The following is an 18,141-nucleotide window of genomic DNA, read 5'->3' as shown; positions in this document are numbered from 1 at the left end:
GCCATCCTCACCCTTGTTTTTGGAATGTCATGTCAGGCCTCGCTGGACTGGACATTGCGGGGTTAGCCTGAAAGTGACATTCAGGCACTGGGTTCTGCACAAGGTGCTTTCGAGACCCCTTCTTGGTAACAAAATAGCCATGGAGCACTTTCCAGGATGAGAGCTGCTGGTATTGCCAGACTCGCAGTGTTAATAGGCCAGTCGTGCCAAGCACCAACAGCAAACTCGTTTCCATGGAGCACCATACCCGCATGGTTTTTGAGGGACAATGTCTCATTGGACCAGCCCTTGATATTAGGAGCACCCACCCGCCTCAGAAAAGAAGCCTAGGTAAAGGTCTACAAATTCTTCTGCCTTTCATTTCTTTTTCCCTGGAGTATGCAAATCTAGGCCTTCCAACCTTGTTTTTATAGCCACCTGCAGAGTTTGGGGTTAAAAGCCTGCTATACTTCAAAGAGTAATATACCAGTGATACAAATTAACCTTTGTTTTTTGCTTCCTTTTGGGCTCTTCAACTCCAACTCACCACACAAATGAGCAGATCTCAATCTTTCCCTTTAGGGTCTTCTGTAGCAACGTGTCAGTGACCCAGTTCCTGTGACAAAACTCTTTCAGGGGTTGTACTCCAAGCTGGTTACTGTTCTCTTTCCTAAACAGAACATTGCCTCATATGGGGGGCCTGTAAGTCGTACAATTCCACATAGTATGCACCAGATCTCCCATTCCTTCCCTTCTCCAGAGGGAATTTTGAGCTTCTGTGGTCTGTTTGGGCGCATACCTACAAGTTCCTATTTTTTCATCCCCTGCATCCTGAGTGATCACCAGCATGCCAGCCCCTGTGTTAGCCCTATTGCATCCCCATCGTGGGACACTTGGGTGAAGTCCTGTTGAGAAAATAGTCAGCGCAGGCTCTTTTGGACAACTTCTCTCTAATTGCCTGGATGTCAGAATGATTCAGTTAGATTTCATAGAAAAATCGTTTATCTATTCAAATCCTTGTCCTTCAGTCCTGGGGTTGCTCGCCTTTCAGCTATTGCATGAGAGTCGTGGGTAACACTCTGAGGCAGCGCCTTTTGTTCAGTTTCACCCCTGACTCTCTCAGTACTACACCCTCTTATCTTGGGACAAGTTGGCCCAGTTTCTGAACTGTTTTACCTGCCCCTGAGGACCAGGTAGTCCCTGGTCTTGTGGATCAATTTCCCAGCTCTAGATTAGAGGAAATCCTTTTTCCCCACCTTCTGGAAGATCCTGAAATCAACTGCTAGCCTGTTGGGATGGGGGAGGAGGCATGGGCACCCTGCCGGTTCTAATCCGCAGATAATTCTCATTTCCTGCTCTACAGCCTTAAGTTTCAGGAAATGTTACCTGGGCTTGGAGTTAGCACAAGCCTGCTTAAAACTGTGACCGCTACTCCCCCCTCCTAACCCAATTAGGACCACAGTTGTGGCAAGTGCCTGCATTGGAGGTGAATCTGGAAAATACAGCATTATGGCCACTAAACTGAGCTGAGGAGGATCGTAGGAAATGCATATTAGTAAGGGGGTTCAATATTTTTAATTCCAGAGAACATTGGAGAGAATGAAGATGTCAGTGTAACTGTGATAAACAATAACTTATTTCTGTTTTGTAGATTAAAATATAACCTTCCAGTCAAAGATGTAGAAGACCGTGTTGAAGATTTTGGTCCACAGGCTCTACAGCTGTTATCTGCAGTAGAAGCTTTGGGCGAAAAATTTGGCACTGGTGTCCCTGTCTTATTTCTTCGTGGATCTGTAAGTATCTGCAGTACAATTTTAAATCCTATATTTGCTAAAATGTCTTACCACCCCACTGCAAGGCATCCATTATTATGGTTAGATCTACAGATAACATTCATTGTCCTGCCATTATTTTTGATATTTTCCTTAACTTTATAACTCAGCAACTGACATCTTATGCTGTCCTACATTTTTCTGCAGCTTTCTCTACACTTTGTATCCCACTCACATCCTTCTCTATCTTTATGTATCCTATTGCACACTATATTGAGCTATCCTGCACTTTTCTGTAACGCTATCGTTTTGCTTCACCCACATAGCTTTTCCACACCACTGTAATACAATTTCCTGCATTTTCCAGTGCGTGCAAAAAGAAAAAAAATCCATGGTCAGCAGAGCCAATGCATTGTGTTGTGATACATTGGGAAAAAAAAACTCTGGATGCTGCATTTTATTGTATTGATTTGTATTTTTTATCCAAGGCTGCAAAGTCCTCGAGAGGTGGATGTTACTGTGATGAAAAGAGACTATATGGAAACCTATAGAGAACTCAGAGCAACTTGTAAAAGTGTTCCTTCCTACATTTTCAAAACAAAGTAAAAGTGTAGCTATTGTTCAGCATTCTAATTCAGCATCTGTTATATTGAAATAACAAATGCTTGTTCAGAATATACTTGAATAAAACACTGCATAAATCAGAGCAAAATTACATACTAAGCAAACTCGGTTTGTGGCATGACCATGGAAAACCTGCTTATACAACACCCCTAGAATAAGGTGCAATGTAGTGGACAGGCAAGGGTAGATCAGCTATAGGGTAGCCCCCTCACCCTGCAGTCTTCTAGAAACCCAAAGATTTAGTGGACTGTGAAGAGCCAATGGTTGTAAGGCCCTGACAGAAGACATACTAGCCACTTACTGGTTCCAAGCTCTATTATATCAGATTAATTGAGAAGTACATGTTGAAAATAAAAAAAATGTCAATTAGTACTTTGATATTTTGGGGGGTTTAAAGCTTTTTTTTGTTATTCCTTAATTTATTGGTATGCGCTGCATTAGAGCGAGTTGGAATACGCTGCACAAAAATGCGATATGTAGGGATGTTCAGATACCAGTTCAACTGTTTCCAGACTTGTTGAGACTATTAAGACACAAGTCTACAAATAAATCTAATGGAAATTTGTTGGCTTTTTTGGTCTACTTCAATATTTTTTTTAAAGACTGAATTAAAAAGGATACAAAAATATGGTTATTTTGACAGGAGTATGGTAATATATCTAGGACTTATTTTTTATTCAGTGATTTGCAGCATGGAAAAGTGACTGAATTACAGTCTCTAAAGAAAATATATTTGAAATTGGCCTTTATGTCTTTCCAATTAGAATGTCAGTGTTATTTTAAAAAACTGCTCTTGATACAGTTGAAAGAAAATCTCAAAATGCAGTCTAAAGTTTATGTATCTGTGGTCTACCCAACACTGCCAAAACTATAACCACACTATGGATGCGTACGGGACTAAAGTAGGCCTAAAAATGTTTCCAAGATGCACTATAGGCCCATTCACACTGCAATGCACATGATTTAGTGCACATAACACACATGATGGTGTACATTTTAACACATGCTGCAATGTGTTTTTAGCACACATTGTTGTGCTTTATTTATTTTTACCTTTTTAATGTATTGAAGAAGAACTCTAAGCATATTAAACATTAACCCTTGCAGCTGCTAATTTTTGCTAGGATCTAAAATAAAAAAGATATACTCACCCGATCCTCAGTTCCGCAGAGGTGTTCGCTCACCTCTTTCCCCCTCCGCTCCGCATGTAGAATCTCTCAGCGTTCTCCCGTCCAGTGCAAGTGAATGATCCCTAGACCACCTGAACCCGGTGCAGAAGAGGCTGCGATGACTGGTCTACTAGCCAGACGGGACCGATGATCAGGAGAGTATCTTTTTTTTTTTTTTTTTTTTTATAGAATCTCTGGACCAAAATGAGCAGTTAACCCTTGCAGTGCAGGGGGTAGCCCCACTGCAAGGGTTAATGTTTAATATGACTAGCATTCTTTAATATGCTTTATTGTGCTTTTATACCTAGAGTAGAGTAAGTGCTGTAGCGTGTTGCAATGCAGCAAGCCGGAATGTGTTGCACAGAAATGCAACATGTTCTACTTCTTTTTAGCACACTAATGCAAGTGCGTCATACAGGATATTGCCTTGTTCCTGCCTTGGGACTGTTAGCCAACGCAGCCCAATGCTGCTGTTGTGAATAGGCCCTAAATCCTTTGAGTGAGAGATTTAGATGCACTGTTTATTTTGTCTACCTTCCTTCTCAAAAATGTTAAAGAATACCCAAGAATACAAATTAAATATACTGCAGCTTATCAGTCCTTAGATGTGGTGACTGCATTCATTTTCAGGTTTATAAAGTTTTCTGCAAGTATAGAAATGCCTATTGAACTTGCCAGAATTCCAGTGTCTGTAACTTTATGTGCATTGAACTGACATCTTAATGTTGTCAGCTTTCTCAGCTACCGTCTGTGAACTACAAGACAATTCCCCTTTATGTAATGGAGATGAGGAGGAGGGTGTTTGTAGGCCAAACCAGGAGGGCAGTCCAGGGTAATTACCCCGCTCCTCTATAGAGTCAGGACAGTGAGGGTTGACACCCTAGGACAGGAATGTTGCATTCAGATGCTAGGGAAATGTTAGAAACTACTGCAGAGGTTAGTTGCTTTTTAGTTGACCTACGTGCTTTGGAGCTCTACATTTGACATTGGTGAAATGAAGGTCTTGCAGTGGCTTCATGTTATGAACAAATAAGCTAATAATGCCAAACAATTGCTGCATTAAACGTTGTCAATTGTCCCATGATTTGCACAATACTGGAACCTTTGCATACGTAAATTAGTTTTCTCAGTTCACTTGTCTTTTCCATGTTACATAAAAATAAAGATTCTGTAAAGCGTCTTAGCATTAAATGCAATATATACATATTTAATAAGCCTTTTAGGCTATATATTTAAAATTCTTTCTACCTGATGAAACAATTATTTTTGTTTTTCCTACACCTGTACATTTTATCCCTCAGATAACTAGCTGCAGATGGGCTTTCAGACAGTCCCAAAATAAATCACAGGAGGGGGGATCAGGTTTCGTCTATTATCTGAAAAACTAGTCAGTCTGGTGAAGTGAAAGTTCTCCTGGGAACTTTCGAATTAGGAAGTTGCCATTGATGAAATTGTATACTGCCTTTGTTAGGATGAAAGATAAAGAGATCTCCAGAAAGGAAACCTCTAAAGTAAAAAAAAAAAGAAAAAAATAGGTGGTTTTCCTTGTCTGATCATATTTAATGAGATGTTTCTCAAATCAGTCTGCAAAGGCAGCAATCATTGTTCTGTAGTGTTCAATGTTTGCTGCTTTTAATGTCAAGATATCACTTTCAGTTAATTATTAGTCAGTGTTCCTGTTAATAAACCACTAATTATTCGTGTACAGTTTAGATCAAAACACAGTATGAGGCAGCTTTTCTGAACCAGGGTTTTGTGGAACCCTGGGGTTCCTCCTGAGGTTCCTTGAGCAGATTCACTGACCACCCATGCAAGGGACAATATTTCCCTAACCACCAATGCAAGGGGCGATATTCCACTAACCACCAATGCAAGGGGCGATATTCCACTAACCACCATTGTAAGGGCTTCCTTTTATTCTGACATATATTTTCATTTCAAGAATTTTGCTGAAAATTATTTTGTGCCAGTACAGGGGGGCGTTAAAATGAACTGCCCTGGGTGTCAAATACTCCAGGTATGCTAGATTATTTCTTCTTTTTTTTTTAAACCTTGCTACATTTTCTTGATTGCATTTATGTACTGTAGCTGTAATCAATTGTAGCAGGGGTTCCCTGAGACTTGGAAATTGTTTCCTCCGAGGTAAAATGATTGAGAGGCTGCCCAAGCACTTGTTCGGAAGCAAAATGAACTACATCTTGAAAGCGCAGCTAATATATCTGAAGTTTCTAGGTACTAAAACAGATTTTATAGAAGGAATTAAAGGAGAACTATGGGGGTCAGGGCTTTTCCCCATAGTTCTCCTTAGGGTAACAGGAGGACACAAACTAGCGTCCTCCCGTCACCCTAAGCTCAGTATACCTCGAGCTACAGCTCTGCTAGAACTATGAGGTGAGTGAAAAGCACTCACCTCATAGTTCTCCTTTAAAGGCTTTATTTATCTGTGAAGGTAAATGGAACTGTCAGAAACTGCTAGTGCAGGCTTAGATGTTGCTTGTCAGGAAAACCCACTACCATGCTTTTTTTGACCATTAAAGTGACCCTGTCAGCACAGTACAAATGTACACACTTAAATGTAAAACCCAGCAGCTGCATATGCTTACCTTTTGGGAGGCCTGTTTATTGAAAAGCCACCGTTTCACTGCCCACCACCATCTGCAAATTACACATTTGTAAAAGTCCTGCTCCCTCAACACTTGCTGTGATTTCTCCTGCTGGCTCATACATCACTGTAGGACATACAAGCTGGTGGGGAAAACAGGTATTCAACCCATCTATCACCCTTGTGGTAAGCCAATAAATGACTAAGTCCAGACAAAGTCTTTTATGATGAAACACGTCGATTGGCGGGCACTTGTTGAGGTCATTTATTGGCTTATCACAAGAGTGATACATTGTTTTACACTAATATATGGATACACACTGTTAATCTTTTTAATCTGCATATATTTATATGGATTTGTACAATCGTTCACATTCATTGTGTGGCAGATAAGTTGCGCTCGGTTTAGTTGTGAATGGGTCTGAAAGTGATCTCTCAAAACCAAATGGGGGAGATCACCTTCAGATAACAAAATAAAATAAAAAATGTTAAATATAAAGTAGATGTCTCCACTAGTGTTAGTGAATTAGTGGTTGAAGCTGCAAAACACAACCCGGTGGTACTTGAGTGTATTGTATGTGTGTGGTGAGCTTTAGCTGGCTAAACAAATCAGTTATATTGAAAGCATCCGTATAAGCATAGTCATGAAGCAATAATATGTGAATAAACAATCAATAAAAGCACCTATATATAAAATCCAGTAAATAGTTAAACAACAAGTGATACGTTATAAAAAACGAAAAATAAAAATACAAAATAAAGTGCAGCCCAGTGCGCTCTAGTTCTTCTCAAAACTGGAACTACGGGGTTAATAGGCTCAAATACAAATATCCTAAGCAGTCATTTCAGAATAAATGGTCCTATATCCTTCTAACTTGTGGTAAGGGTCACCTAAGTACCTACGTTAGACAGTGGTTGTATAGAGAGGTAGGCAATCGAGGATCGACTGTTTGTTTTAATTTATTATGTCCTATATTCTTCTATATTGTGAGTCAAATTAGTAGATCTGTTAGGAAGTAATTATATAGAGGGGTAGGCAGTCAGAAAGAGCGACTATTTATACAGGAAAATATATTGTTAACATAAGGGTATGTTCGATCGAATTCTCATATGCTTTATACATGGTTGGGAAGAGAATATAGATTATATATTATGCACTATATTAACTTTTTTTTAAGATTCCATAGAGTATAATCTATATTCTCTTCCCAACCATGTATAAAGCATATGAGAATTCGATCGAACATACCCTTATGTTAACAATATATTTTCCAATATATTTTCCTGTATAAATAGTCGCTCCTTCTGACTGCCTACCCCTCTATATAATTACTTCCTAACAGATCTACTAATTTGACTCTTATCACAATATAGAACAATATAGGACATAATAAATTAAAACAAACAGTCGATCCTATTTTGTTATCTGAAGGTGATCTCCCCCCTTTGGTTTTGAGAGATCACTTTCACACCCAATGACAACTAGACCGAGCGCAACTTATCTGCCACACAATAGACTCACTTACACACATAGTTGCTGCTGGTCTATTTAGATTTTGAGTCACTCATTCCCAGCGCAGTGATTTTTGATTATTACATTCACATTCATTGTTTTAGCGCAGTGCATTTTGTTATAATTATCACAGGGTTTTTTCTACAACACTAATTCAGCACAGCAGCTTATTCGTCCTTTACCTTAGCGCAGGTACTTTTGATAATAATTCAACCCATCTGACCAGTCAGATGGTTACAGAGGACATGGAGCAGTGAAGTGGTGCTTTTTCAAGAAACAGGCTGCTGAAAAGGTAACTTTATGCAGACTTTTTTTGAAGCTATGTTTTACATACAAGTGACCCTGTGTTGACAGGGTTACTTTAATGTACAGCCCTGCGTCTTTCATTACTCTGGCTGTTACACAAGCTGAAGCCTGTGTGAACAAGGCTTAAAAGATAAGTGCAGGGCACAGCAACCTTTTGCACAGACCGTGCAAAGCGTTCAGGAAGCTTGGCAGTTTTGTTGAAGCCATTTAAGAAATCGTTAGTTCCAGTTTGGGAATGTTAAATACAGATCTTAATAGGAGTACTGTCCCTTTGCTAGCAGGCTTTTACAAATCTAACACGTTGCTAGCAGGCTTTTACAAATCTTTAAGTAGTGTGAAGCTTAGGCCGGCCATACACTTTTAGAATTTTTTTTTGAACGTTCACTCAAAATTGTTCATCAAAGCATTTGATTTTGCCATTAGGGCTTGTCCACACCAATTGTGGTGCTTTCCAGAGCGGCAGCTGCTGGAATGCACCGCAATTGCTCACAAACCTTCCCCCTTCGTTCTGGGGCGGGAGGGGGGCGTGGCGGTGCATTTAACCCTTTCCTTTTTAACACAAAGAACAGTGTTTGTATTGCTGTCTGTTTCTCTGAGAGAAAGATTTGCTCTTACTTTCTGTTCTAGGGACCTGACACAAAATAAGGATACAACTCTCCAGCAGAGATACAGACAGAAAAAAATAGGTTCTATCCTTTCCAACACTACTAAAAAGTGTTTCTCTTCATATGCTTCTGTTGGAGAGTTTTCCTTTCACTTCCTGTTCTTGTGGCAAGAAGTCTGTCGGAAATCTCCCCAACAGGGAGATTTGGTTGTTTGCTTCGATATCCAGTTTTAGCCTCTCCGGGCCTCATTCATGAAGGAGTCTTACAATCTAGGTATTAGGAAGAGTGTCCAATTTATAAATGAAGTCGTGTTTGGAAGTTTTAAAAATGTCTTTTATCCAGGCAGCATTTCATAAATCTGAGGTTTGACATGAGACAGGTTTCTGCCTTTCACGATGAAACTTTAGATGAACCCTAAGGGCCCGTTCACACCATGTAGTGCTGGAGCACAGGACATTGCGGTACCACACGTTCTGGTGCAGGCAATCGCACTGAGGACCAGAGGCGTGTCTGTGGTGCCAATGAAATTAATAGCACCACCATGCCCCCTCCCGCCCCTGAAAGCTGGGAGGCTTTGATCGTGCCATCCAGTGCGTTCATGCCACGGGACTGTGCAATGAACGCACTGGATGGTTTGAACGGGCCCTAAAAGCATACATAAACACTCGGCACATGAGCATGTGTCAGTCCAAGTGCTTTGGCTGAGAGAGAATTTCTATAGAAGGGTCTAGAACAACTTACCAGACATAACGTCTGCAGAAAAGTCATATTTAATGTTAGTTGCAGTGATGTAGGCCTTGGCAGCCAATCATATTGTAGGCCATATGAAAATTTCTTGTAAATAGGGGCCTGCAAGCTTCTGTTTTTATTTTGAAGTGCCTGCTGCTTGTTCCCAGCTGCAGTTCTAATTAAATCTGCTAAATGAAGCTTGTGCCTGGTCTGATCCTTTGCTATTCTACTTTAGCCTCCAGATATATAATATTGAATTTCCGAAGTAATTGCTCATTCATGAAGTTTATCTCCGCCAGTTTGTAAGCCTGGCACATATCCTATAGATCAGGGGCGCCCACTACTTTTCATCTGGAGATCTACTTTTCAAATGACGAGCTCATTGAGATCTACCAACGAACAAACACCTGCATTCATGAGCGGGAGGGGGCGTGGGCTGCGCAGGCAGGCCCCTCGCCCACAGTGCGATCGCCTGCATTAGTGCCTGTGTTCCAGTCCAGTGCGATCCGCAAAAATGCCGCGAGCACTATTTTTGCAGATCGCACTGAACCGGAATGCAGGCACTAATGTGCCTGCGTTCCGAGTGCGGGCGATCGCACTGTGGGCGATGCCATTGACTTCAATACAGCTCCACACCCCCTCCCGCACCGGAACGCAGGGAGTCGGCCTGCTTACATTCCAGTACATTACAGGTCCCGGCGTCCTGTCCTCCCGTGGTGCTCGTGTGGCCGACGTTGCACATGGGGTGTCCTGCACCTTTCCATCTGCAGCGTCTGACACATTCAGCCGGCAGCCGCACGAGCACCACGGGAGCATAGCCGTAGCCAGCTCCTTTTGCGCCTGAGGCAAGAAAAAAAACAAAGTTTTTTTAATTTATTTTTTACTATTTTTTATTTTAATTTCATTATTTATTTTTATTTATTTTAAATTTTCATAATTTTTTTTTTTTTTCTCTTGGGGGGGCTTCGGGGAAATATTAGGGGTCTAAAAAGCCCCCTGATATTTCCCTTTTAAAATAGAAAAAGAAATTGAGGACACAAAGTCCTCAATCTCTTTTTCTGCAGCCTCTATTCTAAATGAATGGAAAGCACAGAGGCTTCCCATTCATTAAGAAAATATTTTACTATCAAGCTGTTTCTGAATGGGGAGGAGCCTCTGTACAGAGTGCTTCTCCCCATTGAGAAACTTATGAATGAACAGGAGGTGATGTAAATCACCTCCTGTTCATTCATTTATAACTGGGGACACATAGTACTATGTGTCCCCAGTTATTTACAAACACTGGAGTGATCAGCCGATCGCTCCAGTGTTTGTCCTACACAGAGGATTGGTACATACTAGTGACATGTACCGATCCTCTGCCGCTCGTCCACGCACAGGGGGGCTGCAACTTCTCTGGATCCCCCTGCTCTCCCGGGCAGAGGCTGCGGGGGATAGGACGAGCCGCGCGGGGGGATGGGGCGGAGCCGCTGTGACAGAACGGACGAGCAGTGAGGGGAGAGAGAGGCGCCGGCTGTCAGATCCTGGCCGAGCGTCTCTCTCTCTCTCCCCACTGCTCTGCATTAGTTAGTGACAGCGGCTCCGTCCTCCGCCCTCCCCCGCCGCCGGTTCCTTCACTTCTTCTCGGATCCCCGCTGGGGAGAGCAGCGGGGATCCAGAGAAGCGGCGGGAGGAGAGGACATGGCGATCTACCAGTGATCGCTACGCGATCGACTGGTAGATCGCGATCGACCTTATGGGCACCCCTGCTATAGATCATTTGTCAGGATTACTTTGTGTTTTTTGTTTTGTTTGTTTGTTATATGTTTATACAGCTGATCTCTTCTGAATGTAGTAACTGATACAACATTTTTGGGAGGGAGTAGGCCCTTACTAGTTTTTATGGTAGAAGTTTATGCTGAATAAGTGAGAATTTCATTATATAGGGGGCACAGAATTGTTTCTCCCTAGGAACCCTGTTTGTTTAAATTTAAATCCTATCACTATCCTAAACTAAAATCTTTCCATAGATCTATCCATAAGCGTTGATTATAAATATATTGTGAGCTTTCCTTCTGTGAGGATTTGTTTTTGTTACACATTTCACAAATAGATATAAGATGTTTTTCTTCAATGTAAGACAATGTTTTTATATTGCAATTATAGTTTTCTCAGCGGTTACCAGACCGATATCGTTGCCATCCTCTGTTTGGTCGGGGAAAATCTCAGACTGAGGTTTTCTGGAAGGCTTTGGCACGAGTGTTGATCACTGAAGGCTATCTCCAAGAGTCCACTGGTCACAGCAAGTTTGCAACTACATGTGGTCTTACAACCAAGGTAAAATTTTAAATAGCAATTTAATACAAGAGCTGCTAATATTGTCCAGGAAGCATTGCACAGTGTTATAGGTGGAGGGTCCAGTGATTTTACCTGTAAACTGCGTTTTTGCAGTCAAGTAAAATAACAAGACAGCTAGATTACAATAAACAGCTGCAACTGATTCGGAGTGGGTAAGTTTCTTCAAGGCAGATTATTCTGTGCAGCTTTCTTTCTTTCTGTCAGCGATATATTAAGGACATGGTGGGTGGCATCAGTTGAGGTTCCCAGAACCTAAGATTAATGGCATCCAGCTGATTGTATGTAGTGCAGTACAACTATGCAGGGATAAAAGCCAAAAGCCTGGGCATGTAGAGTAAGGTCCTTAAATGCATATCATTTTCGTTTTGACCAAACTGTAGCTTTAACTGGTGCATAATTGGCCCCTGCTACAGACATCTTTAGTCACATTCACTGTCTTACTAGTAACCCTAAAATGACTACATGTGCGTATGTGGCACTGTACTATCTATACAAATGAATACAACAATCATGTGTGATCAGTAGACGTTACTGTTTATATTCTATAATATGGCGTAGATATTGTATATGAAATGAGATTAAATAAAAATGTATTCTTGAAAAATCATGTATGATCAGTACAGGTTTTTCTGCATCTACCTGGTATGTGTATGATGCTTTTAAAGCCAGAGAAAAATCTACATATTAGACATGTACAGAAAAGCAGCAAGCAGTAGCTAAAATGGGTCTTCACGTTTGCATGTGGGGTAGTGCATATTGCACTGAATATTTTTTCTTATTGGATTGGTTCTGTAAACTAGTACACTTGTTTACATTGTTTTTTATGTAATAAATTGCTGCAAACCCTGCTGTGTTTTTTTTTTGTGTGAGCAAGACCTGAAGTTGATGAACCTTTCAAAGCACCTCAAAGCAAGTGATATGTTGGTATCTCTTTGTTGCCTAATAATTGCTATTTAATTTGGAAGTGACTTGCTTTGCATAACAAATTAATCTAAACCTCAATAAAATACTTGAGTTTGAGCTGCCATCACAGGTCCAAGGTAGTGCAAACTTTGTATTTTGTTACATTCACCTTTTCTACTGTCTGTACTTTGGGACTCAGAATAAGGAAAGTGATCGTCCTCACATAGCTGTTTCGTTCAATGGGGTTGATTTATTAACAATAGAGACTATTTGAAAAGTGTACAGTATGTTCACTTTGCAGAGTAAAGATAGTAAGTAAGGTGATCCTGTGTTGACTTTGACTACCCAATACTCAATGTCCATTTATAGGTTTAGCTACAGTGTAGAGCAGGAAAGGTTGGCCTTGGGGGAAAAACATAACAAACTAGCCCTTTCTTGGTAGGAACAGGTTTTTGTGGGCTAAAGAAAATCTGCCTTGTAAAGTTTGTCATGGTGCTTTATAGGACATGGTGAAAGCTGGGCATTTCTAATTTAAAAAAAAAGAATGGCTTATTGTGACACATCTTTCAGCATATGATTCACTTGAAGCTTTTGGAGTTTATCACATGACATCTCAGAGTTCAGGGGTGTAGAAATAAAAAAAAAAAAGTTCTTGTCCAAGGACTAAAGTAGGGGCCCAGTCTACTTCTCTCTCACGACAATTAACGTACTTGCCGTGATACAAAAAATTATTTTAGCCAAAACTATTTGACAGTGCTAATTTGCAAGCGAAATTCAGAATACATGGCACAGGGCAGCACTGGATGGCAGTATGGGGTACAGATAGTGCACCTCTACCAGGTGGAGGGGAAGGACTGCTTGCTGAAAGGTAAGTATAGCAAGAAGGCAGGGGGAGAGTTGGCCAGATTTGAGCAGGTAATTCCATTTTCTCAAATTACTTGGTAAAGTGAACTTACTCTGTAATGTGCATTGTGCGCGTTAGAGAGCACTGCTGCCACAGTGAAATGGGGGCAGCACTAAGCGTACACACAATGCCCTACACGTGTGTTTATTTGCATGCAGATGGCGGGGCAGTGGGTTTTACTTTTTTAATAGCTTTTTTTAACTTAAATTTTTCTTTTTTTTAAATTTTTATTTACTTTAATTATTATTTGTTGTTATTTTATAATTTTTTTCACTTTTTTTAATTTGATTTTTTTTCACTTAGCCCATGTGTTATAGAATTTGGTGGTGACAGGTTCTCTTTATTGAACCTGTCACCTCCAATACAGGAGTTCTAGCACAGTTGTGAAGGGAAGGCTTCGAGCGCAGCTCTCCCTTCTCAGTGTTTACACGGAGCAGAGTGGAGGATGGACGTTCTCCGCTCTCCAAGCTGATTTAATTTGCTGTGGTCCCGGATCCCCCAGAAGAGCGGGTGACCACGGCGGGGAGAGAGCCGGCGGGCAGTGACCGAAAAATGGGCAGTGACCAAGATGGCGACCGTGGAGAGATGCAGCGGGCGGGTAGAGAGGCGGTGTTCGCGGAGGGGGAGTGACAATCAGGCTGCTTACAAGTGACAAGTGATCTTAAGCGGCTGTACATCTGCCCGAGATTATTTGTACAAAACGGCTCCCCTCTACATTTAGCCCTGCTGCTGGCCTGAAGCAGGGCTAAAAGCCCTGCTGCTGGCCTGAAGCAGGGCTAAATGTAGTAAAAAAACGACCTGGTGCACGGAACTGCATGTCCCAGGCATCGGGCGATAGGAATTCCACACCCCTGAAGTTGCAAAGGAAGTTAATGCTGGACTCCTCTCTGCCAGACACTGCTCACAAGTCTGACTGGGAAGATAGCTTTATAATGCCCATCATGTGCCACTGACTGCTGGTCCTGCCCTGATTGATGTTTAAATTGTGAATGATTGCCACCAGCTGAACATAAGTTATTAGCCACTCATTGCCACCAGCTGAACATAAGTTATTAGTACTGAGTCAGGGGGCAAATGCCCTCAGCCCAGCCATGCCTTAGTTTAGAGATCAGATGAGTACTGATTGCAAGGAAGGCATTAGGGATTCGTCTACATGAGCATTTTCCTTTCCATAACTGCATGTTTGGAATTACAATTTATGGGGGAATGCTTCGGGATTAGATACATTTATGAAGAGGCTAATTGCTTGTTGTGGTCTGTTTGATTACTCAATGGAGACCGTTCAGATTTTCAAAATAACCTTCCTTGGACATAAAATGATTGCCATTTTTAAATAACAAATTTAGATATTTGTAAAAGCCTGGTAGTTTTTCAGGGGTCCATTTATAATAGACAGTGGATATAATATTGATGATCTCCTATTTTCCAATTGGTCTGTCAGGTCAAAATTCTATTAGTAACTTTAACTGCTTGGATTTGTGTTTGACTATTTTTTTTTCCTGCCGTTTACAGAGCAGGAACTGGATGAGTAAAGCCACGAATGAGTCCAGTCCAACGCTGCTTCTTCAGCCAAATGAAGAGTTGTGTTCTAACAAACCCACTGCCGTAAGGTAACTTGTCATTAAAATCATAATTTTATCTGTTGCACTACTGCAGACTAAGGCAGGTAGCTGATCAGTTTTTATATAATGGCAATATTTTATCAGAATAACTTCACTAGAAGCAAAAGGAATCTATTAAAGATTTTGAGGAGAATATTAGATATACTGTACTTTAAAGGAACCATCAATGATAATGAAAAGACTAAGAGAACTGCAATATATGTAAATAGAGGGAGGAGTCCGACTAGGGGCTCTCCGTAAAGGGAATAAAGTTGTACCTACTTTACAATCATTGTCATGTATGTTCATACTTTAATTAGTACATAATGCATTAAATTATTCCCTTATTACCCTTGCATTTTTAAAGATATCTTACTGTTCCCTGCCATATGCAGGGATACAGTCATACTGTACTAGACTAGGCCTACAAAGGTGGTTAAATCTCTTTGCTACTGAGAGATTTGGCTGCTTGTTAGTAGCTTTCACATTTGCAGCACACTGAAATCAATTTGATACTAATGAGATATCAACAAGCAGTTAAAGAAAAACTGTACTTTTAGTACACTTGTTCTTTAGCTAAAACTGCACCTCCAGAGTGCAGCCCGTCTGGTTAAAAAAATGTACTTTCCTTCCCGTTCCCACCGTCTTCACTCTGCGGTTTTTCCCGATGCTGAACCGACTTTGCAAGGAAAACGTTCCACTGGGTCCTATTACTACTACACATGTGTACTGTGGCCTCATTCATTCCTTTGGATAAGCCGTACTCCATTGGGGGGCTCCCATGGGTACAGCTCATCCATTAACATGGAACAAGCAGCGGCGCATGTGTGCTGCAGGAAGAATACCCTGTCAGGATGTTTTTCTTCTAAACGCTGTGCAGCATAGGGCACTAAAAGTGCAGTTGTCCTTTTAAGGCCTCATTCACATGAGAAAAGGCTGGCACGTGCAGCTTCGTGCTGTGTGCACGGCCGTATCGGGCGGCTCTCAGAAAGGACAGGTGCTGCATGTGATTAGTACGCAGCCCCTGTCCTTCTCTACGGGAGTACGCGGCCATTCACCATCCTACACTCACCCGCCCTGCACGTCCGTGCGGGTGTCCGTACTCGTACGCTGACAGGATGAATCCCGTCTGCGTCCGAGCCGGGACACCCGCACCCATACGGACCTGCACTTGGGGTGAGCATAGGGTGGCGTACGGATGCGTACTCCCATAGAGAAGGACAGGGGCTGTGTACTACGAACTGCGCATCACACGCAGCAATGTCCTTCCCGGGAGCTGCCCGATATGGCCGTGCACGGAGCTGTTCGTGCCGGCCTTTTCTCATGTGAAGGAGCCCTAAATCTCTTAGTAGCAAAGAGCTTTCTTCCCCAATATGGTCTTAGGCTACTACTGCCCAGAGAATTCGACATTTCAAAGCATAGATCTGCCTGCTATTGGTTGTTCACAGGTGGTACTGATGACCGTAAATGGTCTTGAGTTTTTTTGTAGAAATTCCTTGGAGATTGACTTACAGCTTGTTTTTTCAGTTATGAAATCTACATTTAGATTAAAGTAGGTAATGTCTTTATTCATTTTTTGCCTTTAATAATAGCTTTTCTGAGAATATTGCTTTGAACCAAATAAGGAAATTATATCTTTAACAACTGCACTTTTGAACAGTTTACAGCCACGCTCTCCTGTGGTCATTCAGCCGTCGCCTCATAGAACATCCAGTAAATCTGTTACTGACCTTCAGGTTAGTTTTATTTTTTCACAATGACTGCTATTTTAGGTGGCTAAGTCACTTTTTAAGCTATATATCCTTTTCATGATATAAATAGTAAATTGGTCAAATGTAGACATTTTCCCCTGGTATTTTGGGTACCTGCTTAGAAATGTCATGTTCGTTTTGTTCACGCAGCAGGTTTCTTTAAACGCTGGTCTGCATATTGCTGGACTTAACAAATATATGGGTTTTGCCTAGTTAACACAGCTCCCGTGTCTTTATTTAAAGCCATTATTTTCAAGAGTGATTTATCTACTTTGCCAATTTTTGCCTACTTTGCTAATTTGCCAAGAGGACTCGTTTTCAGAGATGCGTGTTCTGTTGCAATGATCCTTGATTTATTACCCCTACCCCAGATGGGACTGGGCATGTCATGCCCTATGGTATATACCTTCAAAAGCAAGTCAGCAATGGTAGCTTCCATGTTTTTGTTCTGTTCAGTAGCTTTTAACATTTTTTGTTTGTGTGGCTGCAAAAAGGTAAATTATTGTGTGAAATTGCATGCATTTACAGAAACTTTCACTAAAAGGCAAGTTCTCCTACCAAGAGGCTGAGAAGCTTCCTAAAGTGGAATCCTCTAAAACCAGGTACATTTCTATTTACAATAAAAAAAAACATGCAATACAATGAGTATATGATTATCTTAAACCAGACCTTGCACTAAAATGCAACATCACCAACTCAAGAGAAAAATTGCTGCAAAAAATATATAATTACCTTACACCTGGCTTTCGCTATGGCACCTAGCAAGGGTGACACCACAACCCTTCTGGGGAGATCTGGGCACGTTAATCCCAAGTTTTATGAAGACACACTACTTCGCTGTGCTGGAGCCTCTTCTTGCGAGATTTTTAATGCTCAGCGTTCCCAGGTTCTCGTCTGAAGGATTGCATACTGAAGGATTGATACTGAAATTAATTTTTATACCATTTTTTGGGGACACATAGCTTTCTTTTGGGGTTTTCTATTTTTTTTTTACTATATAATAAGTTTAAAAAAAATAAAACAGTTTTCCCTTTATTATGAAAGCTTCACCAGCTTCTCTGGCTTCTGTAGCTGGAAAGTGACAGCTGAATGCGGAAGTGATGTAATAAACATCACTTCCACACTCACAACACCGGAGGGGAGATCAGAAGAACTGAACTGATCTCCCTGACCAGCCACAGTGCTGGTCCCAGGCCCGCACGGAGCACATGGAAACCCGGGATCGTGCGCGCGCGGCGGTTGGTTGTTTCGCACGAAGGCACAACATTCAAGCGATCGGGCAGCTCCACAGATGCTGGACCGCTTGTATGTAAGCAGCCGTAGGTGGCTGTTTCAAATTTTGACAG

At 41.4% G+C, this 18,141-nt stretch overlaps 1 protein-coding gene across 1 annotated transcript in view; it reads left to right on the top strand.

Moving 5' to 3' along the window:
• The window catches only part of WRN (Werner syndrome RecQ like helicase), a 127,922-nt gene that overhangs the window by 83,559 nt on the left and 26,222 nt on the right, over nucleotides 1-18,141 (top strand). Inside the window, exons 24-28 of the mRNA XM_018570636.1 lie at nucleotides 1,631-1,772; nucleotides 11,445-11,615; nucleotides 14,956-15,053; nucleotides 16,705-16,780; nucleotides 17,324-17,397. Coding sequence (XP_018426138.1) covers nucleotides 1,631-1,772; nucleotides 11,445-11,615; nucleotides 14,956-15,053; nucleotides 16,705-16,780; nucleotides 17,324-17,397 — 561 coding nt within the window. The remainder of the gene's footprint in view (nucleotides 1-1,630; nucleotides 1,773-11,444; nucleotides 11,616-14,955; nucleotides 15,054-16,704; nucleotides 16,781-17,323; nucleotides 17,398-18,141) is intronic.

The sequence above is a fragment of the Nanorana parkeri genome, unplaced genomic scaffold, assembly GCF_000935625.1.
Source record: "Nanorana parkeri isolate BGI_ZX_2015 unplaced genomic scaffold, ASM93562v1 scaffold1564, whole genome shotgun sequence".
Lineage (NCBI taxonomy): Eukaryota > Metazoa > Chordata > Amphibia > Anura > Dicroglossidae > Nanorana > Nanorana parkeri.
The sequence above is the reverse complement of the archived record's forward strand: the minus strand, read 5'-3'. Positions and strand labels throughout refer to the sequence as shown.